The sequence below is a fragment of the Lutzomyia longipalpis genome, chromosome 2 (genome assembly GCF_024334085.1).
Source record: "Lutzomyia longipalpis isolate SR_M1_2022 chromosome 2, ASM2433408v1".
Lineage (NCBI taxonomy): Eukaryota > Metazoa > Arthropoda > Insecta > Diptera > Psychodidae > Lutzomyia > Lutzomyia longipalpis.
In genome coordinates this window covers 13,827,109-13,844,752 of record NC_074708.1, presented here as the reverse complement: position 1 = coordinate 13,844,752, position 17,644 = coordinate 13,827,109, and the positions used below count along the sequence as shown (strand labels likewise).

Below are 17,644 nucleotides of genomic sequence, written 5' to 3'. Positions count from 1 at the left end.
GTGAAGTGAAAAGGAATAAAAAAAAATAGGAGATAACATTTAATTTATAATTTTTGCGACGGTCGCCTATACCAAATAATGAACCACACTGACTGTCCTGTATCATACTTTAACCTATTCACACTGAGAAAAAAATGCTTCTCTAGTGATAACCCAAAAGGAGAAAAAAATGTGCCTCCGAGACGCAAAATTGATTGTCGGGGAAAATTTCAAAGCTAAATTCGAAAGCAACTCCTCAGTTGGCAAGAAACTGCTTCGGGGGTTGGACAAACTCTCTTTGCTCTCTCTTCGGGCACTTGTGAAGAAAATTTTCTATTATATTTGTTAAATCATAAATTTTAAGAGAGAGATTTTTTTTAAATAAATTAATAAAACGTCATGCTTTGTGGGACTAATCTGTGTGACCTGTGACTATTGACGAGAGTTTTGCGACAATATTCCTCAACTAATAAAGCGATAAGTGATCTAAAAACGCAGAAAAATTTAATTTATTCACGCACATGCAATAAAATCATCCTGTGGATAGTTCAAAGGCCATTACGTTGTGCTGTGTGGTGTTCAAGAAAATCTGAGAGTGTAAATCTCAAAAGGAAAAAGAATCAAAGAAATACGAATAAAGTGATAACAGAGGTGTGATAAAAAAAATCGTGAAAGACCATGGCATTGGATTTCGTTGCAGGATGCTTAGGGGGTAAGTCTCGAGGCCATGAAAATTTCTCTCTGTGCTATCGCCCGAACTTTTTTTTTTCGCGCCACAATTATCCCATGACTGAGATCAAGGGTATTATGCGTATGTATTCGTATAAATTAATCACATTCCACCACACGTGATACACAGGATGTGCTGGAGTACTCGTTGGGCATCCCTTTGATACGGTCAAAGTGAACCTACAGACTCAGGACTACCGGAATCCCCAGTACCGTGGTACCTTCCACTGCCTCCGTACCATCGTAGCGCGAGATTCCGTGCGTGGACTCTACCGTGGCATGGCAAGCCCCATGGCGGGTGTTGCCTTTGTCAATGCCATCGTCTTTGGGGTCTATGGGAATGTTCAGCGACGCACAGAGAATCCCAATTCACTCATTTCCCACTTTATGGCGGGCTCAGCAGCTGGATTGGCACAGAGTATCGTCTGTTCCCCAATGGAGCTCATCAAGACACGGCTTCAGCTGCAAACTGAAGCCTCCCCCGGTGGTAGGGTCAAATTCAAGGGTCCCCTTGATTGTCTCCTCCACATTTGGCGTCATGAGGGACTTCGGGGAGTCTACAGAGGATTGGGCATTACAGCAGCGAGAGATTTGCCAGGTAGGCTAAATTTTCAAATTTTACTGAACGGAAAATTTTCCAAAATTAATTTTTACAATTTTGAAACTCTCAGGGCAGACAGGTAAATTAATTCCTCATTATAATGCTCTTAAAGAGTTCAGCAAACTCAGCTGCTATGAAGGCATTTAAAATTACCTGAATGCACAAGATCTTAATTTTTATTTTACACTACAGTATACCTGCTGTGCTGCAAATAATGAAATTTTGTAATTATTTCGATGTATTCCAAGAAAACTATCCTATAATTGGCTTAAATCCTTTTTCGGATATATAGTTTTTTGGTGATTCTCAGAATATTTTAATTATTTAATTTCAATGAAATGAATTTCTTTAGATAAAAATTTTCTTGAGATTATATTAAAGCCAGAATCAAGCAAAAAAGATTTTTTTAGACAAAAAATTGAATTTCCCTTTGATAAATGATTAGATAGAAATTGGTTTAAAATAAAAAGTAATCTAAAAAGATCATAAAAAATAAAATTTTGTGTTAGTCTGACCAAATAGAGCATTTTCGAGTCTAAAAAACATTTTTCATATCAAATTTTTATTTTATTGACTAAATAGAACATTCTCCTGATCAAAATGGAGCGTTTTTCTTACTAATAAGAAAGATTTTTAATATCAAAATTGCGTATAATATTCATTTAATCAAATGGATGGGGTGTTCTTGTGTACTTCTCGAACATTCTTTTGACCAAGAAAATATAATTTTCTGATAAAGAGATGAAACCGTCAGAATAGAAAAAGAAAAATTCTTCTTAAGAATTTTTTTATTAGAAATGATTGAAAAAAACTCATTTTCTTTTTCCTGTAAAAATCATCTTTATCTCTTTTTCTATATCAAAATTAAAATATTCTTATATCTAATAATCTCCGCTGATACTTTCTCTTTAATTTGCAACAGATTTGATCAAAATCCGTTTAGTAGGAGCTGAGAAAAACTTCTTTTAATTTATCAAAAACGACAAACTAGAACTTTGAAAAATTATCAAAATGGCGGCTAAAAGAAAGATTTTTTCTCAATTTTTAATGGAATTTATTTGTTTTAACTCACCAACATTTCTCTCACTACAGGTTTCTCCTCTTACTTCGTCTCCTATGAGTTGATGACGAGGAAGACTCCCAATCCGAGTGCCTTCCACACCTTAATGGCCGGCGGTTTGGCGGGAACTTTCTCGTGGATTTGTACCTTCCCATTGGATGTCGTCAAGTCCCGCATTCAGGCAGATGAGAAGCTCTACAAGGGCATTGCTGATTGCGTGGTGAAGAGCTACAGAGCTGAGGGAATAAGCTTCCTGACGCGTGGTTTGGCATCAACACTCATCCGGGCATTTCCCATGAATGCCGCTTGCTTCCTTGTCGTCTCGTCGATACTCAACTTTTCCCGGCGGCAGGAGACACAGGGAGGAAGTCTGCAGCTGCAAATCACACCACCAACGGAGGTTCTCCCAATTGTCAGCTATGCCCCGCAGATCTTCATTAGACGTCACGATCCGCTGCATCATCACGAAACACGTCACAGGAATCGAACTATACGGAATTTCGTTGTCCTTGCTGCCTTCCAGGAAGCCATCTGTGACGATGAAATCACTGAGCTCATCAATGACACCTTCGAGGAGCACAACGGTGGCTACTACCTCTGGGACACTGGTACTTGTTTGTCATCCAGTCTTACTGACTAATGTTGTGCCTTAAATGTAATTTAACTCTAAAATTTTGGGATGAAGAGGGTGATTTAGGTGATGCTTTCTTGTAAAACAAAAACGAATTTCCTGTGCTTCGAACTCTCTGCAAGATGTGTGAGTGGGTGCTAAAGACTGATTGTATAGCAAATAAAGAAGAAAAATGTGAAGAGATATTCAGTTTTAGTTATTTTTAAGCGTCTGGATGATCTTTGTGAGCGGGAATTTATGATGGGGGAAGTCAGTGAGGAGATTCTCCATGAGATTGGTGAGATGTTCCTGCACTTCTCGCTGCTTCTTCATGCTCTGCTCAATTACACCTTCTGGGCGACACTTTGGGGGCACCCTTCCCGTGGCTAGAGCTTTAAAACGACGTGCCCGATGCTGCTTCCGGACAATTGTTTCGAGATTATCATGCTTCAGCAGCATCCCTTCACCAATTTCCTGCTCAATCAGCGCATTTTGGTGCTGTTCTGCCTCCAATTCTTGGCATTTCTTTGCAATCTCCTGCTCAAGATGCTCCTGTTGCTGCTGATTCCCACACAAGCTCCTCTCCATGACACTTATCTCCCCATTCACCTGCTTCATCTTTATATGCATCTCGGACAATTTCTGCTGCACCGTTGACTTAACTTTGGCCTTTCCCCCGTGGAGTTTCTCCTTAACCGATGCCTGATTGAAAATGTTCTCACGATGATTGATGCAGTTGTCCATGTCCTGCATTAGCTTCTCCTGTGCCTTCCGTAGCTGGGCATAACGTACTTCCATTCGATGGATTTCCGCTCTCATATGGCCTGTTTCACTCTCCGCCGATGCCTCCATGTCGCTACTCTTCTTCGTCTCCACGGCAAGGCGGTACTTTGTCTCCCACGCCAGTGCTTCTCGATGCTTCTCAATCACGAGATCCTTTGTCTCCTCAATCTCCCCCTCCAACTCCTCAATTTCCCTCTCCAGCTGCAGGATGGACAACTCGGCTTCCTTCAGCTTAGCCGTGTGTGCTTGATGATTGAGAAAACATTCTTCTTCCTGCTGATCGTGATCTTTCTGCTCCTCAAACAGGCGTCCACTGAGAAGCTCAAGACGCGAATGAAGTTTGCCAATCTCACGGTCACTCATGCGATCTTCCTCCACCAAACGCTGCAGTTCTCTCTCCACCTTTCGGCATTTTTGATCAATGATTAGGAATTCTGTAAAAAAAAATGAAAAATTATTCTTCATCACCCAACGAACTCATTTCAATCCTCACGTTTTCTGGCCAGAAAAATCTCATTAGTTTGCTGGGAACGCTTCTCGGTGAGATTCATCACGTGCCCCTGGAGTCTCAGCCAGAAATTCTGAACTTTCTTCAATTCCCCATCGAGATCCTCAATCTCCCCCTGCAAATTGAGCAACTTCAATTCATCGGGATTCCCTTCACGTCCTCCGGAAGCAGAAATTTTCTCATTCAACTGCTTTGTCAGCACATCCAATCGTCGCTGGCGAGATTCAATAGAATTCAAGACATCTTTCATCTCATCTTCCTGCTTATTTGCCTCCATTTTCATCTCCTTCTCCTTCCGCTGTAGCTTCTCCAAAACTTGATGGTGATTCCCAACAATTCCACGGTACTTCTCCAAATCCAGGAGGAGGATTGACAGCTGATTCTCGGTGTTTGAGAGCATAATCTCTGCATTGCGACGTTTTTCTTGAATCTCACGTAAATCCCTTGCACGGTACTGACCCACTTTGTCAGCTGTTATCTGATTCTGAAGCAATTCCAGGATCTTCTCCTCCAGCTCAACCTTCCGCGTGGCCTGTTTCTCAATCTTTGCACTCACACCCTTTAGTTGACTCTCCAGGAGGATCCCTTCAATTTTTGCTTGCTTCAAATCCGTCTCAGTTTGATCCAAAATTGACGATTTCTCTGAGATCTTCTCATACAATCTTTCGTAGTCCTTATCCTCACGGATAAGCTGCTTTTCCAGAGCTTTCACATCGCCCTGGAGACGATTCCGGAAAACACTGAGCTTGTGATTGTGAACAATTTGCTTCTGGATGGCTTTATTGGTGGCCTCGATGAATCCTCGCACTTCTTTCTGCCTCCTGTACTCGAGATTCAGATCATTCTGCACCATGGACAGAACTTTGTCCCTCTGTTGAATGGCCACAATCACTTCGCCCCATGTCTGCGTCATCCTCTTTTGTTCTTGCTGCAGAATCTCAAGATCAGCATTGGAATCCACGAGACTCTTATTCAGCATCTCAATCGTTATCTCCTGCTCTCGGATTTGCTCATTTATTGTATTGAGCTCATTCTCCCGCTTTCGCACATCCGTGTCCAGGTGATACAGGAACAATTCCATCTTTTGACCCTCCTCCATCTTTGCCTGACGATCTCGTGTGTCCTTGCTGGCAACTCTCTTGGCCACTGTGACCTCATCCTTTGCCTCCTTTGCCCATTTGGACATATTATTCTCCAGCACAGTGAGATTGTCTAATTCCATGAGACGCTGGGCATGAATCGTCTTAGCCTCCCGAAGTTCTCCCTCCTTTTCCTGACACTCCCGTCGCAGTGTCTGGCATTTTGCTGCGACTTCCTGTCTCTTCTCACTCACATCCTGAATTTTCACCTCATACTCCTCAAGTGCCTGTCGTTGCTGACCAATTTGCTGCTGAAGATCATACAGTGCTGCACCAACTTCCTGGCGCTCCTCACTTTTTACCTTTAGCGAATGATCCAAGACAGAAATTTCATTTTGGAGCTGCTCTTGAATCCTCAGGAGGTGATTTTTCAGGTTCTGCTGGAAGCGTTCGAGCAAAGGATGATCCTCTGGAAGAATAGCCTGCAGACATCCCTCTTCTGGGGCATTTTCAATTTTTTCCACTAAATTTTCCATTTTTGTGCACAAAACTGACCGTTTGTTTGATCGATAATATTTTTTCAAATCTACTTTGTCGACCAAAAACTTAACGAAAGACGAAACGTCAGTGCGCGCATGCGTTAAGTTGAATTTCAAATAACCCGTTTGTTTTTACTCCAACAATTTTACTGTTTTTCTCAATTTCCCGCGAATTTTCCACTATTTATTGTGTGTTGAAAGGAAAACCATTTACTGGGGACCCTCCTAAACAACTTGAAATACACCTGCCATGGCTCAAGGAGGTTTAAATGCAAAAGATTTGCGACTGGAGGAGGAACAGAGATTGTCAAACTGCGTCTACTTTGGTCTCTATGCCCTCACACAGGCCCACAAACCCACAAAGGAGTTTGAGAAAGTCTTCCAGAAGGTACAGGGAATCCTCTAAAGTACTCTTGAACAGAGAATTGAATGATTTTCTTTGCAGGATCTCTTCCTGAAGCCAAATGTTGCTGCCCTTCCGCATGTCATTCATTTTTTGTTTACAATTCACAATCCCGAGGAGTTCCGGAAGAGATTCTACTGGCCACTGTACAATGATCGTGAAGCTGAAAAGACATTCAGGTGAGAATTTTTGAAAATATGGTGATTTAGAGATGATTTTTATGGGAGAATTCTTTGTAGGACTTCTTGCTTGAAGTACCTGCAGGACATCAATGAGCAGTTCCATCTCGGGATGGAAGACATCTCCACGTATATGATGCTCTTTCCGGGTGGATTGAAGTTCCTCAAAATCATGGATAAACTAATAAGATTTATAACGACTGAAGAATTGAAGAAGAGCAACAATCTTGAGCTACTCAACACGATGAGCATTTCTCTGGGAAATCGGATGCTCCAGCATGTGTCCAATCAAAAGGATGCCCTTGATGGCCTTTTTACGGAGAAAATGAGGTAATAAGCAGGCTGTGATACTGACCACTATACAACCGAGGATTGATTGAATAAAACTAAATTTCCGGAAGAAGTAGGAAGAAGCAAATAAGTAAATTCCTTTTACAGATTCAACGCAAAGGAGCAGCTAAAAGTCACATCAGCCCTTCAGAGCTTCCAGGAGAAGTTTCAAATTCTCGCTAGTCAGAGAAGTGTGTCCAAGGATGATTTGCTGAGTGAGGAATATCAAGCTAAAGAAATTGCCAAGACACGAGAAAGGCTTGAAGAATTAAATCAACTTGTGGATGTGATGAGGCAGTACAATTCATCTGTGGAAGCGCACAAGGCTAAGGTAGAGAACTTGGAGAAGCCTTTAATCACAAATAATCTCATACAGAAGACCCAGGAAGCTTCGGAGGAACTTCTCAAGCAATTCCCGGACATTCAGGAACGCCTCTGCAATGGAAATCTCATGATAAATGACAAAATCAGTGCAAAGTTTGTACTAAACTTGGGCAATGCCATTCTTCCGCAACTCATTACCTTGCTGGAGGAAGAATGGGCAAAGAGAAAACCCAGCATTGACTCGAATATTGAGACAATGCAGGCTGTTGCAGTGGCAATTAATAAAATCTCCGAAGATTTGACACAGAGAATGAACATAAATGCGGAAAATCTTCCTTGTGGAGCTACAGAAGCAAAGAATCAACTAACAAATACACCAAGTTACAAATTTGACACCACATTGATGGTCAATTGTGACAACAAGACGCGTCTCTTCTTCCACGATGATGCAGAAAATTCCCTCCTACACCGGCAGATGAATCAACTTCACAAATTAATGTACAATTCAGCACGATCTACCAAATCCACAGGATCCACCACACTCTCATCCATAAAAACAGCAAAGAAGCATGGGAATACCAAGAATGAAGCCCTTAGCGTGATGACAATAACCCAAAAACGCTCACGTCCCAAGAAATTCACCAACTATACGTGTCTCGGTGGTCTTCCGGGCAAGTGGACTGAGGAAGCAGCCAATTTCTCCATGGCCAGCTCTCCGGGACTCGATGTTTCAGCTCAAACATCAAAGTTCAGCATTGATGGGCATCTACCGCTTGGCAGCTCATCAATGATTGTCGGCAATGAGAAGCCCTTCGAGGAGACATTTAAATACAAATTCAACTTTACTCCAGCTCTCAATCAGCCCATCAAGACGGAAGGCTCTCCCTCGGGGCGACTTAGTTCCCCTTTTGCAGCTGAAAACCTCCTGAATGTGCCTAAATTTACAATTTCCGAAGAAATCCCCGAAGAGGACATCACCCACACGTCCCACAAGGGTAGTTCTGCTACGGATTCTGCACGAAAAGATAGTGATTCCTTTGGGGAACTCCTAACAAAAGTAGCCGCCACAGGAGATGAATCACTCTTCAATGTCAGCGATGGTGTTCTCAATGATATTGATTAGTCTGATTTCTTTTTCTTTGTAAATTATAAATATTTTTTCAACATTTCTGTATTTCAAAAAAATCATTAAAAATCATATTAAAACATTAAACAACATGAATGATTGTTGACAAGACGTTTATCCATTCACCTTTTGTCTTTGTTCTGCTGTGCAATTAGATGACGAATCAGTCGCGCAATTAAAATAAAATATCAAAGCTGTGGGAATGTTTTTGTCTCAATCTCACGGTGGAGTAGTGGGGGAAGATTTCTTATCGTAAAATGAGAGGAGGAAAAGGCAAAACACGATATAAGAATTAGTTTAAGCTACTTTAACCCGAGAAGCTTGAGAATTCTAAGAGATTTGTTGACCATGAGTTTTATTAAAAAAAAAATAAATTTATTTAAAAACTCTTCAATCAATTTTTAACATCTTTGATCATTTAATAAAAAGAAATAAGAATTTTGAGACTTTTCAATTAATTTCTAACACCTTTAACATTGATTTTTTTCTTATTTTCTTCATCAAAAATTCTAAATTCCTCCGCAGAACTTCAAAAAGGCACCTCCTCCACAAAAATCGTTCTGATGTGACAAAAGATCTCATAAAAGACAATTTCTTGCTAATTTTTTGAGGGAGCATAAAAACCATAAAAATGGTAATATTCTCAGAAAAGTAACAAGTGTTGAATTTATAATTTATGCACATACTCACAAAACTACGTTTCCTGGAGGTTATCGCTTCTGTGAAGAAAAAACCGCGTACAGAGATTCTTGATAGGCAAAAATGTCTTGCTAAATGCGCAACAATCAGGGTTTTTTTTTCATCTTCTTCTCTTTGCAAAATTTTGTCAAAAAAAAAGCCTCCGCAAAACGAGATCTCATAAACGAGATTTCCACCCAAACTAAACATAGAATTTTGAGTATTTGTGACACAGAAAATTTGAGAAAGATCAACACAGGTGTGATAGTTTAACGACCTATTAATGATATGTGCTCAAAAGAATACCTACTTACGGGAAAATTTATGTAAATGCTCTCATTTTTTTCCCTCCATCCTCCAATTTCGATTTCAAGTGTCTCTCCTGCACTTTATAGTGTGACGACACTCACAAGTGAGACCAATCATTTCTTTGTACGCTCATTTATCCACTTCCCCATTCAACAAATCGAATTATGAATGATCACACACAGAAATGCTTAACCAACATTAGATTGAATTCGTGCTCGCGGGAGGCTCGTTCTCAATGTCTCCAACACACGATCGCCCCAGAAGCCTCTCTCATGTTAAGTCAGTTCCCGGCAGTCCGCGACGTGGTGTGGACACTTTTCAATTTCAGCCACTAGCTCGTGCAAATCTTTGGAAATTTTTTTTCTCTCTGTGTTCATCTTACAGCAAAAGGAATTACAGTGATTGTGCAGCAACATTTAGTAGCAATTTTGGAGACTCAATTTTATGGAAATAAATCGAGTTTAGTGAAAGAATTGCAAACTGATCAACTGTTTCAGATGTTAAAGAATTTTAACGTGAAGATCTTTTGAGAAATTCAAGTTGATCTTGAAGTGATCTTAATCAATTTTTTTAAGAGAAGAAATATTTTAAATGCGATCATCCTTGATCTTCCTAAAAGAGAATTTTCAGTGTTTCCTCTATTTCCTTTTGAATGCATTGAAAGCTTCCCCCTGCGGACTTCCCTATTAAATTGCGAGTATTGTGGCCTTTCTCAAAAAGAGAGCTTTAGAGTATAGATGAACGGGTACTACAGACAGCATAACTTCCAATCTTGCCAGATGCTTTGTGAATTGGCATGATGGATAACCTCGTTTTATTAGTTTGCTGCAATAGAATGAATAAATCAATGTGGAAAGAGGACACCGAATACTATTAAAATGATTCATTCAAAAGAATCAAAACAAACCTTCTGTAGTAGTAATAATTTTTAAACTTTGCTACCTTGCAGATTTTTCTTAACCTTTAAGGAAAGGACCGCGATCAATCTAGCGAGCTGATTGAACTAAAAATAATTTTTGGGGGTTCCTTTGAGGTCAAATAAGACATTTTTAGTAAAAAAAATCCCAACTCAAAAATTTTCAGTTTTTCGTTCTTCCTGATCCTGTGAGTCCTTGGGGATATCCTTTTGTGATCATAAAATGATCAGGGATTGTAAAGACATACTCTTGTACTAATTTGGACTTAATATTTAAAAAAAAAAGTATACAAAATGAAACATTTTCAAATTCGAGTCTTTGGGTCAGCATATGACCCAATGGACCTTAAAGGGTTAAATGATTGTACCGGGTGTCTCCAGGAATTTTTTTAGGTTTTCTAAATTTTTGAAATTCCCTAAAAAGTCAATTCTCAAGAAAAAAAATCTTAAATTCCCGATTAAAAAAGTTCTAAGTCTTCCTTTAACCCTCCTTTAATTAAACAATGGAAAAATCTGGGTTAAGAATTTTCGCAATCAAAAGTGAATTTGATAAGAAAGTGCTAAAACTACAGGCTTCATTCGCTTCATTGCATTTCTTTTCGCGCCTAAACATTTTTTGTAGATACAGTGAGGAGCAAAAAATAGGAATAAATCATTTAAAAAAAAAGAGTCTACTCACTTTGGTACAGATCATAGCATTCTTCAGAAAAGCCAGCTACTCAAAATCTTTTTAGAAACTCAAAAAAATAAACAATCAAGATTAAAAAAAAAGACTACTTTTAACTGCGAACTTACACCCGTTTTTTATCTCATTTTAATTTACAAAACGTTATGCGGCGTCAATGCTTCAAAATCATGTCTTTTTCTCATAATAAAATGTAATTTTAATTACAGATTTAAAGAAAAAAAATTGTTCTATAAAAAAGTTCCCAAAGAATCAATTCAAAGTGCTAAAAGAAAATTCTCTTTTGTAGCAGAGAAAATGCTTCCAAAGTGGACAGTATTGTGCGTGAGTGTTGGCATCTTGCTGAGGATTGCATTTGCTGAGAAAGCAGCAAATACAGAATTACGAGACGATGCTCGGGATATGTTTGAGCCACGTCTTGCCATCACAGTGAGTGCAAAGCATCATAGAGTGGAAGTGTCGTGGTACTACTCCCACTACGAGGAGGGAGATGTGATTGTGCTGACGGATGAGGATCCAGTGGGTGGCTTTCGCCTGAGGAATTCCGCCACCACAACTCCCGTTGAAATTCCCCGGGAAGGAAGTGGATTCTCCGATGGTGGTGGAAGTGGTTCAGGGAATGGAGAACTCCTCGAACCGAATTTCCTCAGTGTCCTGCCGCTCTTTGATCCCGTCAGCAGCTATGAGGATCTCAATGAGAGATCACGGAGGGCAAGGAGCAACATAAATTGGCTTTATGGGCCACATTCGAAGGAAGTTCTCATTGAATTGTTTCCACAGAGCAAACAAGGATGGGTTACAACAGGTATGACACAGTGATGGCCAACAATTAATTGCAATAACTCAAATTTAGGCCATCCTCCTCTAATCTTTTATTGTTCTTCACTCTAAATTACGAGAAGATAATAAAAGTTTTAATGGTTTTAATTGTTCTAAAACATCATAAAACTAGAAAAGCGACAATCTTCTTATCTTTCTTATCAATTTGATCTAATTTTGATACTTTTTTACGGAAATTTCCTCTTTTTGATTGTTTTTCGCGAATTATTCTTCAACATTCGCATATTTTATCAGATTATTGGAGAAGTTTGCAAAATAAATGGGCGACTATTTGTTCCCGCAATTAGCACGAACAAGCAATAAAATAATAAAATTGTCATAAATATGGATGAATTTTAAAATGACTCACTTCATATTAATTTTGTGGCTTTTTCTTTAAAGAATTGTTGGAGAAAGGAATCATTCTTTCTCCTAAATTGAAGAAAAATTGAGGTTTTAAGGATTTTAAATATTTTCTCTTTTATCTTTCTGACTTTAATAACTTTTATTTAAAAAAAGGAAATGTTTGAACTTAAGTTTTTGATTACTTTTATGCTTTTCCAAATAAGTTTTTTGAGTTTTTACGCTGATTTTTTTTAAACTTGAAGACGATCAAATGGATCAAATGTTTTAGGCCCTGAGGAAAGATTAATATATTGTCCGAAACGTCGACTTTTAAATAGAATTTTATTAAATAAATTAATGTCTGACCACATTCGACTTTTCAAATTTCTCGAGTAATTAACGATCGCCTGATTAATCATTAAAATCCTTTCATTCCTTTTTCCCAGACATCATCTTCGATCGTACGCTCCCCAAACGGGTGACCAAGAATACCTCCTGCTACGGCTATTGGGCCACAATCATCCGGAAGACTGGTCGTACAGTAATGACACGCTGTATGCGCGCCTTCCCAACGTGGATGAATGATTTGCGCGGGAAAATTGAGAATCTTCGCTTTAAAGATCTCTTCATCCCCGGAACTCACGACTCTGCCTCGTACATGGATAACTTCCATCCACACAATGAAACCGTCGTGACTAAGTATTCCCTCACACAGGATGACGACATTCGCACACAGCTCATGCATGGAATTCGCTACCTGGACATTCGGGTAGGCTACTACCGCGCCAGCAAGCAATTCTGGGCAAATCACGGCATTTCACGGCAACATCCACTCCGGGAAATCCTGCAGCAAATAAAGGATTTTGTCCTGGAGACGAATGAATTGGTCATTGTGGATATTCAAGAATTCCCCGTGGGTTTTGGCAAATCCAAAGACATTCACAGACTCTTGGTGAATTTCCTTCATCGGGAACTTGGGGATGTTCTCGTGGATCCCGATATCACGTGGCGGGGGAATCTTAAGCAAATCTGGGCATCAAAGCGTAACGTTGTCTTGGCCTACGATAAATCCTCAATTGTCTATGAATTTGGATCAATTGTCTTTGAGTCTGTTGAGCAAAAGTGGCCAAATAAGCAGAGTTTGGATGATCTCAGGAGGTACATGACCTTCTCACGGAATCAAATGCAGGGGTAAGTTTTGGGCAGGGCAAAAGAGGAAGAAAATTTAATGAGAATTAATTTCTTTAAGGAGCTTCGGAAGTCGCCCATGGGCAGAAATGGCAGAGCTCACGCCCAGTGCATGGGGAGTCATTACGGATCTGTACGGAGGACTACGCAGGATGGCTGATGATGTCAATCGTCACGTATCCCGATGGTATGCCAGTGATTTCGGAATGGGAGCTAATGTCGTAGCGCTGGATTTCTATCGGGGTACAACGATCATTGAGACTGCTCTCCGTTGGAACTCCATAAAGACTGTTACGTGATTCAAAGTTGAATAAAAAACGATTCACCTGAGCAACTTTTTCCCCCACCTCATTCTCTCATTCTCTCTCCTCACCTGCCCATTTGTTCTTTTTCTCTCTGTTTCTCTTCTCTTGTTGCCCAGGTGATGCAGGTTGCGGCAAAACAATGGATTGGGACCTCAAATCCGTTCTCAAATCAAAGGTAAGTTCAGGTGAAAATCCTGAAAATCCTTTGAAAAGAATTCTTTTCTAACAATCTAATTTATCCTGAGAAGGCTTCTGTGAAGAAGGGAAGACGATCCAATGCTGAGGGAAGCTCAAAAAAGGAGGAGAGTTCAAAGAAAGATGAGACTACGAGTTCACCATTGACAGAAGAGAAGGATTCCATTTTGGGGAATGATTTCGACATGCCATCCCTCGATGGACCTCCTCAGAGGGCAAGGAAAATCGGTGGTTGGGCTGAAGAGACCCAAAAGAGCGGAAAGTGAGCTTCCTCCGTTTCAAAAAAAGCTTCCAAAATGCACGAATTAATCAAAATTTTATCCTTGCAGAAATCGCACGGCCATCAATCTCATTGAACAGTAAGTTTCAAGATCAATTCCTCAAAATTTTAATTCAAAATTAAATAAATTTCTTCACAGGGAAAGATTTCAACAATCTACCAATCCTACGGACAATGTGGAAGATGAAATTCCCACAATACCTGATCTAGATGATATGCAGGATGATATTCTATTGAACGACATTGCTCCATCTCATTCGTAAGATCAACAGAATCTCAAGGAAAAATTAAGAAGTCAATTTTAAAAAAATCTTTCTTCAATTTTCTTTGCAGAATTTCCGTAAAAATGGCAGCAACGTACAAAGCTCTAAATTCGGATATGGCAAAATTGAGTAATTTAGCCTCCCTGGAGGACGTGGACCTGAGTCTCCTGACTAAATGCCTGCAAAATGAATCAACAGAGGAAGTAGATGAGCCGTGGTATTGGGAGGAACTCTTCACGTCCGTTTCAGCTGAAATAAACTCCACAAAATCCTCGGGAAAGGCCATCAGTCCCTTCTTGCACTGATTGCAAAATATTCTTTTTTAAGTTATGAGAAAATTTATTTACACTCACTCATTTTTCCGGCTCTTCAGTCATTCTCAAACCTCACGTCGATGTCCTCAATGATGGCATTCCCCACAATGTGTTCCTCATCACCCTTCTCGGGGGCTTTCTGACTCACTAAACTCGCCACGAGCCCATCATCGTCAGCCTTTTGGAGAATCTCACAGATTAGTGGGGATTCCACACCCAGAATGTACTGACACGTCTGCGGCTCGAGGAGGTAGAGAGATACGGAAGTCTTGGATGTTGCATTCTCCAGGCATTTTAGCTTAACTTCCGTCTCACGTCTCTCACCCGTCTTATCGCACTCACTGCCACCCTGATAGAAATGCGTGAGCTCCGTGCGGACGTTCTTTGGCTTCGGTCTCTTGTGGGGATGCTTCTCAATCCATTCACGGTGGAGTTTCTCATCGAAAAAGCCCAAAATAAGTGAGGTATCCCCATGATACTGTCGCACATACCTCCCATAGCAGAATTCATACCTCCACCAACCAGTTCCCTGCACAAAAAAATTCTTTTTCTCTTCTTTCTCTGAAAATCTTTAAGAATTCTTCTTTGAGAGACTTTTCTTACCCCTGTGAGGCAGTGTTTGCCCTGAAGGAAAGCCTCAACGGGTGTTGTATCTGTAATTGTATCCGTAGTCTTGGTAATCTTCTTCGTTGTACCCTCCAGGGCGGCACTCAAATCATCCTCATCGAAATCATTTTGCAGAATCTCCATCCTCAGGGTGCCATCCTGCTTTCCCCCCACAAGAAACAACAATAACATTTATAGGAGAGATTGGAGCTCATTGCAAAGAAGTTTTTGCAAACATAAAAGAAGCACAAAAGGAGCAGAAAATAAACGAAAAAAACACACCTTTGCATCTACTTTAAATACAGCAATTGTATCCTTTGCATTTTGATGGGCATTCTAACGAAATAAAATAAAACAAAAACCAAACAATATACTCTATTCAAAGGAACTTTGCACTGAAGCTCCACCTCTGTTTTTTTCTTTAGTCTGTGGGTGGAGCTTTAATGCAAAGCGGATTTGAATACATAAAAAAACGACTAAGAAAAATCTTCTGGAAAGGATAAGGGAGGTTGGGAAGCTTTTCATGGGACAGGAAGCTGTTTCTAAGGAAGTGGTAAAAGGACAAAAGGCAAGGGGTGTTTATCTGGCGAATATTTTGGCTTTTTAAGCGAATCATCCGAATATTTCTGAAGATCTGAAAAATTATTTGACCATTCCTTAGTTAGGGAAATGGGGCCCAATTTTGACTTCCTAGTGACTTTTTAAATTAACTATTAGTTAAAATTATTGAGACTTTGAATGTAGAAAATTATGGAAGAATAAGGGCCTAATATTGACTTAAAAATGGTATCAGATTTGTGAGAATTGATTTCTATTTAATATAATATAAAATATTTGATTTCACATGAACATATTTTGCTAAAAACCGATAAACTTAAAACCGAAAAAAATTCAAAAACGTATTTAGGAATTTTTGGTTTGAATTTAGTCTTTTTGGGTTAAATTTACTACTTTTTAGCATTAATTTACTACTTTTCGTTTTGAATCTAGTCCTTTTTTTAAGCTTTTATAATTTTTTTAAAATAAATTTTGTTCCTCAATCTGAGCTTTTTTGGGACTGAAAACCAAATTGACTTGAATTTACTCTTTTTGGGGTTGAATTTACAACTTTTTGGCTTGAATTTAGAACTCTTCGGCTTGAATTTACTACTTTTCGGTTTGATTTAAGCGTTTTTATGCTTGAATTCAACATTTTTAGGCTTAAACCTATATTTGAATTTCCTTGGCGAATCATCGGAATATTAGTGAATAAACCGAATATTTCCGAAGATCCGAATAATTTTGTCCAGATAAACACTCCTTGACAAAAAGAGAGGACTTCACAGAGGAAAGCTTACCGAGAGCTTCTGGTAGCGCAATTTCATACTCTCCACTTCCATTGCGAGAAGATCTCGAGGCTTTGCCGGGCCATCAACGGGGTAGCAATTGATATTGTTGTCACCTGCTTCCTGTGGCCGGAATTTGGGATGTGAGCACAAATTGGGCGTGAGGATGATCATTTCGTAGTTGCACGTTGAAGTCTCCTTGAGGGAGTAGATGGCATTCTTCCCGTGAGCATAGCACACGTACAGGACCTTTGTGACGCGTGGCTCATTGTTGATATCACAAATGGTTCCATCGGTCATCTCCAGCTCAAAGTACGGCAGATTGAGGCTGTCTATCTTCTTGTACTGCAGCGTATCACCCTTTTCCTGCTCTGCCTGCATTATTTTCTCCCGCAGTGCCTCATTCTTCCAATCCCATCGTCCCAAATGATACTCCTGCGTCTTTACGGACTTCCCATCGCGTTCCTCGTGGAATTGCTTCACATACAACCCGTGACACACCTCATACGTCCAGTAGCTCTCAATGCGAATGGAGCACTGCGCGGAGGCGAAAAGGGGCATCAGGAGATCCAATGGGGCTGGACCCATATAGGGCGAATTATCCGTATCCTCAACCGTCTGAATCGGTGGAATCATGCATCGGTACTTTTCTTTTTTACTCGTGGTAACAAACATTGGTTCAGCCCGCTCGGCATCTTGCTAAACAATGAAAGATAAAAGATGGAATTGAAGGTTTTTCTTATCAAAAAAAAAGTAACAGAACTTCCCTACCAAGTCATCAATTTTTCCTGGCCAGTTGATTTTGTAGAGAATATTGTCGTCAAATCCCTTCAGATCCGGCTCCAGCGATACTCCAACATGGAGCCATAGAAGAAGAACTATTTGCACACTTAGCTGCATTATTTTCACACAAGAATCCTTCCTTTTTCCCAAATTTTCTTCACAAAAACATTTTTCCTGGATGATGTGGTTTTTGAACAATTTTCCCCTACTTTTTGACAGCTCTACTCCCTCTCCTTGAAAAACAGCTGCTGGAGAGGCGCTGAATGTGCTGAATGCTGAATTACCCCCACCAACATTTTCTCCTCTTTGTTTACATTTTAATATCGCACGCATTTCCCTTTTCCCACAAAATCGCCTCTAAATTCAACTTAATTTATTGGAAA

The 17,644-nt window shown here is 39.9% G+C and overlaps 7 protein-coding genes across 10 annotated transcripts in view; 5 read left to right on the top strand and 2 right to left on the bottom strand.

The window, feature by feature from the left end:
- LOC129790795 (glutaredoxin domain-containing cysteine-rich protein CG31559-like) overlaps positions 1 to 17,644 on the top strand; it is a 383,040-nt gene that overhangs the window by 150,446 nt on the left and 214,950 nt on the right. The gene's annotated exons all lie outside the window — the stretch shown is intronic.
- LOC129790801 (mitochondrial basic amino acids transporter) lies at positions 231 to 3,185 on the top strand. Its single transcript, XM_055828535.1, has 3 exons — positions 231 to 691; positions 839 to 1,306; positions 2,402 to 3,185. The coding sequence occupies exons 1-3, from the start codon at positions 658 to 660 to the stop codon at positions 3,007 to 3,009; spliced, it is 1,110 nt and encodes a 369-aa protein (XP_055684510.1). The 5' UTR covers positions 231 to 657; the 3' UTR covers positions 3,010 to 3,185.
- On the bottom strand, positions 2,340 to 5,958 carry LOC129790788 (coiled-coil domain-containing protein 40). Its single transcript, XM_055828511.1, has 2 exons — positions 4,256 to 5,958; positions 2,340 to 4,196 (listed from the first exon to the last, which is right to left on the bottom strand). Exons 1-2 carry the CDS (start codon positions 5,883 to 5,885, stop codon positions 3,193 to 3,195), a joined length of 2,634 nt encoding a protein of 877 aa, XP_055684486.1. The 5' UTR covers positions 5,886 to 5,958; the 3' UTR covers positions 2,340 to 3,192.
- On the top strand, positions 5,984 to 8,340 carry LOC129790792 (augmin complex subunit dgt6). The gene is made up of 4 exons (XM_055828518.1): positions 5,984 to 6,276; positions 6,334 to 6,470; positions 6,531 to 6,800; positions 6,909 to 8,340. Exons 1-4 carry the CDS (start codon positions 6,139 to 6,141, stop codon positions 8,245 to 8,247), a joined length of 1,884 nt encoding a protein of 627 aa, XP_055684493.1. The 5' UTR covers positions 5,984 to 6,138; the 3' UTR covers positions 8,248 to 8,340.
- Positions 9,517 to 13,536, top strand: LOC129790798 (PI-PLC X domain-containing protein 2). Of its 2 annotated transcripts, XM_055828531.1 has the most exons (4): positions 9,517 to 9,788; positions 11,128 to 11,643; positions 12,449 to 13,193; positions 13,252 to 13,536. In XM_055828531.1, exons 2-4 carry the CDS (start codon positions 11,136 to 11,138, stop codon positions 13,487 to 13,489), a joined length of 1,491 nt encoding a protein of 496 aa, XP_055684506.1. In that variant the 5' UTR covers positions 9,517 to 9,788; positions 11,128 to 11,135; the 3' UTR covers positions 13,490 to 13,536. The 2 variants fall into 2 exon arrangements, with proteins under 2 accessions (XP_055684506.1, XP_055684505.1); XM_055828530.1 differs by lacking the exon at positions 9,517 to 9,788 and having other exon boundaries at positions 11,054 to 11,643.
- LOC129790804 (intraflagellar transport protein 43 homolog A) lies at positions 13,546 to 14,538 on the top strand. Its single transcript, XM_055828539.1, has 5 exons — positions 13,546 to 13,670; positions 13,744 to 13,952; positions 14,020 to 14,049; positions 14,110 to 14,229; positions 14,304 to 14,538. Exons 1-5 carry the CDS (start codon positions 13,635 to 13,637, stop codon positions 14,536 to 14,538), a joined length of 630 nt encoding a protein of 209 aa, XP_055684514.1. The 5' UTR covers positions 13,546 to 13,634.
- On the bottom strand, positions 14,552 to 17,594 carry LOC129790794 (endoplasmic reticulum lectin 1). Of its 2 annotated transcripts, XM_055828522.1 has the most exons (5): positions 17,250 to 17,499; positions 16,491 to 17,177; positions 15,436 to 15,489; positions 15,151 to 15,312; positions 14,552 to 15,076 (listed from the first exon to the last, which is right to left on the bottom strand). In XM_055828522.1, the coding sequence occupies exons 1-5, from the start codon at positions 17,376 to 17,378 to the stop codon at positions 14,603 to 14,605; spliced, it is 1,506 nt and encodes a 501-aa protein (XP_055684497.1). In that variant the 5' UTR covers positions 17,379 to 17,499; the 3' UTR covers positions 14,552 to 14,602. The 2 variants fall into 2 exon arrangements, with proteins under 2 accessions (XP_055684497.1, XP_055684498.1); XM_055828523.1 differs by lacking the exon at positions 15,436 to 15,489 and having other exon boundaries at positions 17,250 to 17,594.

Excerpts from the sequence above, each read along its gene's own strand:
- LOC129790794 (XM_055828523.1), bottom strand. The coding sequence starts at position 17,594 with ATGCGTGCGATATTAAAATGTAAACAAAGAGGAGAAAATGTTGGTGGG. Across the intron at positions 17,178-17,249 it reads CAGGAAAAATTGATGACTTG|CAAGATGCCGAGCGGGCTGA; the intron begins GTAGGGAAGTTC and ends TTCATTGTTTAG. Across the intron at positions 15,313-16,490 it reads TGCGCTACCAGAAGCTCTCG|GATGGCACCCTGAGGATGGA; the intron begins GTAAGCTTTCCT and ends GGGGGAAAGCAG.
- LOC129790798 (XM_055828531.1), top strand. The coding sequence starts at position 11,136 with ATGCTTCCAAAGTGGACAGTATTGTGCGTGAGTGTTGGCATCTTGCTG. Across the intron at positions 11,644-12,448 it reads ACAAGGATGGGTTACAACAG|ACATCATCTTCGATCGTACG; the intron begins GTATGACACAGT and ends CCTTTTTCCCAG. Across the intron at positions 13,194-13,251 it reads TCACGGAATCAAATGCAGGG|GAGCTTCGGAAGTCGCCCAT; the intron begins GTAAGTTTTGGG and ends AATTTCTTTAAG.
- LOC129790792 (XM_055828518.1), top strand. The coding sequence starts at position 6,139 with ATGGCTCAAGGAGGTTTAAATGCAAAAGATTTGCGACTGGAGGAGGAA. Across the intron at positions 6,277-6,333 it reads TTGAGAAAGTCTTCCAGAAG|GATCTCTTCCTGAAGCCAAA; the intron begins GTACAGGGAATC and ends TTTTCTTTGCAG. Across the intron at positions 6,801-6,908 it reads CTTTTTACGGAGAAAATGAG|ATTCAACGCAAAGGAGCAGC; the intron begins GTAATAAGCAGG and ends TTCCTTTTACAG.
- LOC129790788 (XM_055828511.1), bottom strand. The coding sequence starts at position 5,885 with ATGGAAAATTTAGTGGAAAAAATTGAAAATGCCCCAGAAGAGGGATGT. Across the intron at positions 4,197-4,255 it reads GATTTTTCTGGCCAGAAAAC|AATTCCTAATCATTGATCAA; the intron begins GTGAGGATTGAA and ends TTTTTTTTACAG.
- LOC129790801 (XM_055828535.1), top strand. The coding sequence starts at position 658 with ATGGCATTGGATTTCGTTGCAGGATGCTTAGGGG. Across the intron at positions 692-838 it reads CGTTGCAGGATGCTTAGGGG|GATGTGCTGGAGTACTCGTT; the intron begins GTAAGTCTCGAG and ends CGTGATACACAG. Across the intron at positions 1,307-2,401 it reads AGCAGCGAGAGATTTGCCAG|GTTTCTCCTCTTACTTCGTC; the intron begins GTAGGCTAAATT and ends CTCTCACTACAG.
- LOC129790804 (XM_055828539.1), top strand. The coding sequence starts at position 13,635 with ATGGATTGGGACCTCAAATCCGTTCTCAAATCAAAG. Across the intron at positions 13,671-13,743 it reads AATCCGTTCTCAAATCAAAG|GCTTCTGTGAAGAAGGGAAG; the intron begins GTAAGTTCAGGT and ends TATCCTGAGAAG. Across the intron at positions 14,230-14,303 it reads GACATTGCTCCATCTCATTC|AATTTCCGTAAAAATGGCAG; the intron begins GTAAGATCAACA and ends TTTTCTTTGCAG.